Source organism: Juglans regia, chromosome 3 (genome assembly GCF_001411555.2).
Source record: "Juglans regia cultivar Chandler chromosome 3, Walnut 2.0, whole genome shotgun sequence".
NCBI classification, from domain to species: domain Eukaryota; kingdom Viridiplantae; phylum Streptophyta; class Magnoliopsida; order Fagales; family Juglandaceae; genus Juglans; species Juglans regia.
In genome coordinates this window covers 32711869-32721325 of record NC_049903.1, presented here as the reverse complement: position 1 = coordinate 32721325, position 9457 = coordinate 32711869, and the positions used below count along the sequence as shown (strand labels likewise).

Here is a 9457-nt window from a genome sequence, read left to right as displayed (position 1 = left end):
TATAAATTTAAAAAATAAAATTATATATGTAGATCGATATTCTCCTCCGGTACATCATGAGACGTAGCACACAATATAATTTTTATTTATTTTCAAACTCAGATAAAGCAGAGCATGCTCAACATATATATACATAAAAGATCAAAGACATCATGGTTTCAAGTATATATATAACTGTTGCCATGATCGATGCATGCATATTCTTATTAGCTAAGAAACACTCGTTATTGAAGATATCTATAGTTGCTTCCAATAGATCATCATAGAGAGCTACCCACTCCATGCATTAATATACGATCGATCTAGTGAGCTAGCTGTGGAAGTAACCGATAATATCTCTGATGATTATTTATTTATATATAGCAAATTAATGTATTGCTCTCTCTCTATATATATATTTGAGAAATCTAGAAAAAGCTGGGAACCAAAGGGGATGAGCTGCAGGCTGTGAGCTGATTCCATGCAAAGTTGATATCATGGGCGGCAGGATATGAAATTTGAGCTTGATGGTCGTTTGAATTAAGAAACATGCCTTGAAAGTAAGATTCCACTTCGAGTGAAGCAATATCGTTAAATCTCGGAGATAAAACATCATCCTGATGTTCAACCCTAAGCCTCTTTGGAGCTCTGTATTCTTCCACAGGATCATTATAATGTATCTCGCCGATCTTGTCAGCTTCTGAATCGGAATCGGATTCTTTTGCATTAGACTCGGACTCCTCGCAAAGGGAAGGCAGCATTAATAATATTGGAGCAGAAGGCAGCTTGCCCGGTTTTGTAATGTTATTGGTCGTGCGGTTTCGACGTTCCTCAGCAATTGTGTCGAGGAATCTCCATTGGGCTTCCATTTTAAGCTTCAAGCTCTTTTGAACCTTCAGCCCGAGATTGGATGAGAAGATTTTATATAAAAATTAAAAATTGAATAAAATATTATTATAATATTATATTTTAATATTATTATTATTTTGAGATTTGAAAAAATTGAATTGTTTATTATATTTTATAAAAAAATTATAATGATGATATAAAATAAAAATGTTTCTATATCCAAACAAAATCTCAATGTATAAACCGAAAAGGGAAAAAGATGTTATATATTATTGATCATGTAAAAGCTTAAGTATTTACGTGTAATTTTTCTCTCTTTTTTTTTTCCCAATAAATTGGTTTCTTCTTGATCTTTTAGTTCTTGCTCGACCTCATGATCATGAAGTTATTGCAAATGCAGATATACGTATAATTAATCAAGATTACCTCAAGTTGATCACTCATTCGCCTTCGTACTTCCATCTGCATTTGTATAGCTTCACCGAGTTGTGCAGCCCTGTAGAAATCAGGTATTTATATCAACGTAATTATATAGAATACTAATTAATATTCATATAAATATTTTACTATTTATTTTCAATGTAATAGTATAATTTCTTATTAGGAATATTATAATTTTAATTTAATTTCAAATCTAGCTTATTTAATAGTCCTCCTCTATTTAAAACATAGTTAAAAAAATTAAAAAGAAAATTAAAAAATTCTGTGTGTATATATATATCTATGTATGTAAATTATATATCATTACTCCAAAAATTAATTAACGTACGTACGTAACTAGAACAAGCTGCCAAAATATAGGGTAATTATCAGAAATTAAGCACGATAAGCTCGCACTAAAAAATTAATATACGATCGAGTAATTACAACAACTCACGATGTTGTACTGAAATTAGGCAACATTTCTGAAATAGTTCTATGCTCAAACTTGCCTCCTATAAAAACGAAAATAACATTAAATAAATTAGAGAATTAATGAAGCAAGAAGAAATATTAGTAATTAGTTTATTATTTTAGAATTTCTTAGTGATGAGAGAATTCATTTATAACATTTTTATTTGTTGACTTACCACGGCCTATCGTTTCTGGAATATATTTTGAGATCCTGTATTTCTGGGAAAAAAAGGAAAAACCCAAAAAGATTATTAGCATAAACATAACCTACATGGATAAAATTAATTCAAAGATTTTTACAATAAAAAAATTCATATTTATATATATACATATATTAGTATTTTTTTTTAAATATATAAAAGTAGTACTATGCCCGATACAAGAATTCTGGAACTGTACTCAGTTTGAAGTCTATTTAGAGAAAAACACCGCAACTGCTCATCTTGTAATTATTATCCAAAGTTCGTTCTAAGCTAATGATCCGAAGTTGCACCATAGTCTCCCTAGCAGCTATATATATATATATATATAGAGAGAGAGAGAGAGAGAGAGAGAGAGAGAGAGAGAGAGACCTGTAAATGGCTTTTGACATGATAGATGTTTAGCTCAGGAATGCCCATGGTCTTCAGAATACCCTTTGGAGTTGCCCCTGCCAGTGCCAGCCAACCCAAAAAATAAATAAACGTAACTTAAGGCCTGAGGTTGACAAAATGTTCCAACTCAATAAAACCAATTCATGCAATATATATGAAATCAGCTGCTAATGCAATTTCTTCAAAATTATCTTTAATTTCCAACAGATTTTATCATCGGATCGAGACTTACTATCGGGACCCCCAAGCTGATTAACCGCCTGTACAAACTGATCATGTAGCTCTTGTGTCCATCGCAGGCGTTCTTTCCCGGAGCCATCTGAGCGACTCGAACCCATTTCGATCCGAAGTGGGGAGCGGAGCAGGGCCCAAAAAATTGCATGAGCACTGGCCTGTTAAAGAGGAGGATTATAGTGAAAAGAATCGAGACAAAAAAACGTGTTGTTGGCTGGAAAAGGACAAAAATATAAGCCGGCGATGGGCACTAAGGTTGATTGAGAACTTTGGATGCCATAAACTGTCTCTAGTTGTCGGAATTAACCAAGTACAGGCATTCTAAAATTTCCTTTTCTTGTCTCTCTTGTCGAAAAGACATGCTGTTCAAACCTGACTTGACGAGCAAATCTAAGGTTAGGACCTCAGGTTCCTAGGAATAGTCTTCTTTACGCGTAAGTCAACACAAACCATAGACGTATGAAAGCGAGAACCATATGGTTGGATTGGTATTAACGCCTAGAAACATGGAGAGTGAAACAAAGCGAACAAATACAATCAATCTCAGCCCATGCCTTGAGTCCTTGCAAATGCAAGCCAGTGTAAAGAAATGCCCTCTACAAAACTATCATAGCATGATTTGATATTAAAGACAAGAGAATACTCGGAACAATCATGTCATTACAATCACAATACAGTTAGGTACTACGTTTCTAAAATTTTCTTGATAAAGAAAAACAAAATCCGGACATCAACTATAGATGCATATCATTCATGATTTCTTCTTTCATAAAATAAACATTGTCATTATACAAGCAAATATTTAACCAAGGATTCACAGGGGAAGACTAACTTAAACCCAATCAATACGCTCCGTTAGACAGAAATATCACAGCAAATTCATTACATAACATTAAAAGGTGACACTGTTACACTACTTTGTCAGCCACTGGAACAATGCTATCCATCCACCAACATTGGCTTTATAGTGACTACTACTGCCTCCCCCTCTTCATACAAGATGGGCATTTGTATTGCTTGATGTTCTCCGCCTTAGCAGGTGTTATCTTCACACACTTTCCATGGAACCACTTCTCACAAACGTCACAGCCAATCCAAAACTCATCTGCACTGTAATTCCCACCACAGCTCCCACAAAGGGCTTCGCTATGCTCATCGTCTTCCTCTTCATAAGTCTCATCAGCAAGCTTAGGGTTGTTCTTAACTTGTCCATCAATTGATCTCTACAAAAGAGCAAATCCAGTAATGATTACGGATCTGAGCATGAATTTTTACTATGAAAGAGTAGTAAGTAACTAGGTCTAAGGAGAATAAAATTTCTTCTTGCAGGAAGTCAATTGTTTATATTAAAGTGCTCTGCAAGACTTAGGGTATGTATGGTTATGAAAGATTTAGAGAATATTTCCAACTTTTTTTTAGATGTATTGTTTATTGGGTTTTTGGAAAGGAGAGATTTTTGAATAAAAGTTTTTTGAAAATAAATTTTGCATTGGAGCTTGTTAAAGCGAATAGGTAGAGTTGAAAAGTTGTTTGAATTTATTTTTTTAAGATTATTTTTGTTGTGAACTTTGTAAAAGTTGTATTGATTTTTGTATTTGGGTGATGATTGCATGAAAAGTTGAAATAGAAATCTTTTTTATGATTGGGAATGAAGTTATGAGAAATGTTGAAAAACTTTTCCAAACAAGGCCTTAGTCATCTCAGGGTATCCCTTATTTGAATAGCATTTTTTATTTTTTATAAGTACTTGAATATCATTTTTAAAAAAAGCACACCGTCATTCTCGAATACAGATCATCAGAGAGGATGTTCTAATAGAGTTCTTTTTTATTTTTTGACTATCATTTTAAAAAACAGAACATCGGATAACCAGAGGCCGATACTCACTTTTCTTTTCTTTTTTTGATAAGAAAGACAATTTTATGCAAACGAATGAAATAGGTGAAGCCTATGTAGACAGGGCGTATACAAAAAGAGGCCGAAACTCCCCAACTTAAGTACGAGATATTCAACCAAAGATACAAATCAAGAAATTATTAAAAAAAAAAAAAAAAGAGTTAATATATCTAACCTTTGTGCTACCCCGAGATTTGCTTCCACTGTCCACGCTGGGCTTGTCTTTCATAGGCTTCCTCTCTGTCACAACTTCAAAAACGGTGGGCAGATCATTGATCAAGCTAAATAGACGCTTCCTGTCAAGCAATGTCAACTTAGCTGCTGATGAATGAAGCCATACTTGAAGCACGTTATGTTAAATAGACATTATAACAAAGAAATGTTGCGTGATACACAAAGATCCTTCTAGATCATTCCAATAGTGGACATCAAAACATAGTAAAAAGTGAATAAATTTTCATTAGAAGGTGTGGACGAAAGAGCGGCCTGATTCCTATGTATGGTGCAAACATATATGAAGAATAACTCACTCTAAGTCTCAGTCCAACATCTCATCTTTTTTTTCTGAGTTCTTTTTCCTTCTGAATATTCCAACTTCTCATAAACCGTAAAATAAATTCCAGCATACCACTCACGGGTAATATCTGACCCAAAACTGCCAACCTCGCAGGATGAGATGGGCTTGAACTTGAACAAACATGGCCTTGGGCACCTTGTCATAGCATGGAAGAGAAATAATATTCACGTCTGCTAGTAATTTGCCATTGGTGCTATAGTTATTTTAGAGGCATATGAAATCATTATAACATATAAAGTATCTCGAGTTATGCAATATGAACTTAAAAAGGCATGAGAAAAAAACTCAGCAGATTTACTGAGTAATGATAACATAAACCAACATAACGGTTGGAGATAGATAACTTAATCACCCTTCCCCTTCCACTAAAAAGACTAAAGTAACCTGAAAAGCAAAAAGGAACTAATGTTTCCTTGTGCATTCTATAAATAATCGGCTAGCAACACATCACAATATCTTCTCATAGTTTTTTTCCTTAGTACAATGACTGAAACTCTTCCATAATACACAGACCATGCTCATGAATCATATTTATTTTCCATCAATAAAAGATTAAATGATGTAAAACTTAATGAATTAAATGTACATCAGTGGAGAAATGAAATAGAAATACTTTTAAATTTTAAACAAACAAAAAAGAACTATGGCAAGCAAGCAAAATCACATTTGGAAAGAGAAAATTACAGAAAGAATAAAGCATATTTGTTTTATCAATGAATCAATCCTATTAAAGAAACATGTCATGATAATGCTACTTGTAAACCAGGCAAAAAGACACCTTTCAGGAAAGGAGATTTGAGTTAGAATGTATGACACGCAAATGAGCAGATTAAGGCTATGTTTGTTTCAGCTGAGAATATTTTCTAGGAAAAATTTTCATCTATCGGCCTATTTGAAAAGCGCAGAAAAGAACGGTTAATGGAAAATGGCTAGTGGGTCAATGGGAAAATCATATGCATGAGGTGGAAAATGGCCTACCCCTCTTCAGGAGGGTAAGTCATTTTCCACCCCTTGCTTTACGCATTATTTTTTCACTCAAACAATAAATAGCCGTCATTTTTCACTCAAATAAAAGAGAGAATCTTTTGTGAAAAAATGTTATTAGTGCAAAAAACCTTAAAGATTATTTTTTTTTATAAGTAAAAAATTATTAATATCAATAGGCATAACCAAGTATACTGGGTGTACATAAGAGAGAACACCTAGCCCATAATAGACTGGGTGTATACAAGCAAATAACCTTACAGGTTATTAGATTTGATGTTTTCTTCCACTAACATGCTCTCTCTCTCTCCATCTCTCCATCTCTCCATTCCTTAACTCTACATTTATAGTGAATCAAAAAATTTTTATTGAAGCTCATAAATCTTAAAAAGTATTAGATTGATTTTCTATTTTTCTAAAATATATTATTATTATGAATTAAAATTATTAATATACGAATCATACGAATACAGTCATGGTTTTCAATGCAACCAAACAATAGAAATTCTTTTCAGTATCATTTTCAAGGTGTCAACCAAATATCAGAAACAGTAATTCTTCCAGAAAACATTTTCATCTGAACATATTTTCCTATTTTCCTCGTTTTACCTTGAAACAAATGCAGCCAAAAATTAGGAAAAAGAGGAACTGACGCACACTTAAGTCAAATGGCTCTAGTTTCTAAACATACCATTTGAAGTTAAAATCCATTGACAACAATGGGGCCAGCAGCGATAATTAGTCATTACCACAACTTATGTTGTAGATCCATGAACTTCATCTGTGAAATGCATTAACTCTTCAACCTTTACCATGATGATGGCTGACCCCTTCATTGTATATGGGCTTTCAGCAGAAAACTAAATATGAAATACAATGGGGAATTCAAATTACTAAAGCCATCCAAGATATCAGTAACAAGCATGTCAATCATGATGATCTCGAATTAACAACCCAGATCAACCACATCCTCAAACCAACACCAAAGTGAAACACTTTACCTTTCATTGCGGTTAAGACGGGCTCCAAGATAGAAAGCTACAGAAAGCAACCAAGAATCGCTGTGCACGGCAACCAACGAAAGCCAATCTTTCCGGTTCATGCCATCTCTTGCGAAATTAATTCCAAGTGCTGGCTCGGGAAGCTCTGGTGGAACTTCCTCGGCTGGCAAAGTTACTTCCCAGGTTTCATTTGGATGTCCATACAAACACAAGTTCTCCTTTTCTAAAACAAATAAAAAAATATGGTGTAATAAAAAATATATATATATTAAAAAAAAAAAACTCAAAATCTCCACTTGGATTGAGAAAAAAACAGGGGACTCAAATAAGTTTTTTCTACAATTGCTTGGCCGACGCTGTTGTTGCACCGAGTTGAATTTAAATTCAAACTCGAATTGCATGAACGTAATTACTCCATTTTCCAAAGAAAATGTCTCATACAGTCCACACCACAGATCTACCGAATTTCAAATTGAAAGAGCAAATAAATGTTGCACGTAAAGCGCAACAAAGAAATAACCCTTTGGACCTCCAGATCCAATCTCCGGGCTCTTATGGCATACCAAGCAACGAAACATAATCACCGGAGAGTTTCTACAAACCAAACGCAGAAAATACGTACAAAACTTCAAGATTCCATCCTTTTCTCTCCCTCGGTTTCTCGAAAACCAAACGGGACTCTTATCCACACATCGAACAACAAAAGACTCGAAGCAAAGATCACAACCGAAAGCGAGAATATTTAAAGTAAATAACAACAGAGGCAGATAACACAATACCTGGATCACAGAATCCATAAAATTCATCAACATCTGCGCCAAAGCAAAAGAAAAACATGAAACCAAACAGTCTGATATACGGAGAGAGAGCGGTAGAGAGAGAGAGGGAGGGAGAGTACCATGAGTCAAAGCCCGAAGGAGACCAACTCTTCGGGCACTGTAATCTTTGAAGATCTCCTCGACGGTTCGCGGACTCGAAGAATTGGATCTAGCGGAAGAATTGGAATTGCTGAGAGGGTAAAGGGAGACCATTGAGGACGGATCGAAAAGAGAGAGTGGGAGACAGTCTCAAGAGCCTCAGAGATGCACGTAAAAACGTGGGGAGGAAAGCGAGGCGGGGCAGAGAAGAAAAAGGGAGAATTTCAGGTGGAGTGTACCAATATAACCAACCCTCTCCCCTAATCGCTATTTCCACTCCTCCTTTATGTTTCCTTTGGGAATCCGAGGACGAGGAGTTGGACAACAAGACCACCTCTGGAGTGTACACCGTAAAAAGGGAACTGTGTGAATCGTAATTTTCTCTTTTCACCTTTTTCTTCGCTGTATTCGCACAAATGCCCATTCTTTTTTGTAGTTTTGATCTTGAACCCCCTCGCTATATTATTCTTTACAATCTTAACCTTATGAGTTCTTGTTGACAATTAAAAAGAAAATATATAATATAAAAACAGATCTAACGTGTCTTTTGTTTATTTTACAGTATAAACAGTTTTATAATTAATATCAAATATCAAATCATATCAATTTATAAACTTTATTTTTATGAGATCACTACGTGAATCGGGTACTTCTCTTTATTCTAGGGTTTTCTTTTTCTTATTTTGCAGATAAGAATACCACAAAGAAGACTTGAAACATTTGAAATTATCATTTGCTTAAAAACTTAACTGATGAAAAGAAGTATATTTAGGGAAGGTTTGAACAGTAAGTTAAGATAAGATGAGTTGAGATTAAATAAAAATAAAATAAAATATTGTTAGAATATTTTTTTTTAATATTATTATTATTTTAGAAATTGAAAAAATTAAATTATTTATTATATTTTGTATAGAAATTTAAAAAAATTGTAATAATTAGATGAGATGAATTGAGACAAATTGGAGACCTTTTTGTATCCAAACCGGATCTGAATTATTTATATTATATCCTTAAACAAAACAAAAACAGATAGGGAAAAAACTCGGAGGATGTCAACTGCTTGTCTTCAATCTGAAGACTGCAACTTAAAACGTTATTACGTTAGCACCGAATATGGAGTAGCGTTATCTGTTCCAAAATTCTCCATTTATGCCTGAAAAGTGTCATTCCACTAGCAAAAAGAAATTGCAGATTTGAACATTCCAGAATTTAGGTGTAAGCTAACATTTTTCACCAAAATGGTAGGCATGCATGCTCGAGTATTTAATCATTTCATTCATAACAGTGATCTGGTGAACAATTGAGAAATCTGAAAATAAACTGAAGGATGGGAGAAGGGAATATAGCTCAAGCCATTGTTTTGGAATAGATATTTTGTTTTGTGATAGATGGGAAAGATCTCAGTGCTCAAAGAAAGATTGGAAAAAGAAAAGAAACAAACACATGTATTTGGTAGGTCTTCAAGTCCACGACTTCACTCCCCTGCCTTTCCACCCTGTTATTTAGCGAGAGATGTCATTTGAACTACAGCTC

The 9457-nt window shown here is 34.2% G+C and overlaps 2 protein-coding genes across 2 annotated transcripts; both read right to left on the bottom strand.

Annotated features, from left to right (window-relative positions):
• Window positions 1-407: 407 nt before the first annotated feature.
• LOC108994869 (myb family transcription factor PHL7-like) lies at window positions 408-2653 on the bottom strand. The gene is made up of 6 exons (XM_035688786.1): window positions 2548-2653; window positions 2295-2371; window positions 1902-1941; window positions 1706-1763; window positions 1255-1324; window positions 408-872 (listed from the first exon to the last, which is right to left on the bottom strand). The coding sequence occupies exons 1-6, from the start codon at window positions 2651-2653 to the stop codon at window positions 408-410; spliced, it is 816 nt and encodes a 271-aa protein (XP_035544679.1).
• Window positions 2654-3271: 618 nt separating this feature from the next.
• On the bottom strand, window positions 3272-8250 carry LOC108994901 (PHD finger protein ALFIN-LIKE 1-like). Its single transcript, XM_018970300.2, has 5 exons — window positions 7906-8250; window positions 7787-7819; window positions 7008-7230; window positions 4621-4741; window positions 3272-3772 (listed from the first exon to the last, which is right to left on the bottom strand). The coding sequence occupies exons 1-5, from the start codon at window positions 8036-8038 to the stop codon at window positions 3524-3526; spliced, it is 759 nt and encodes a 252-aa protein (XP_018825845.1). The 5' UTR covers window positions 8039-8250; the 3' UTR covers window positions 3272-3523.
• Window positions 8251-9457: the final 1207 nt, after the last annotated feature.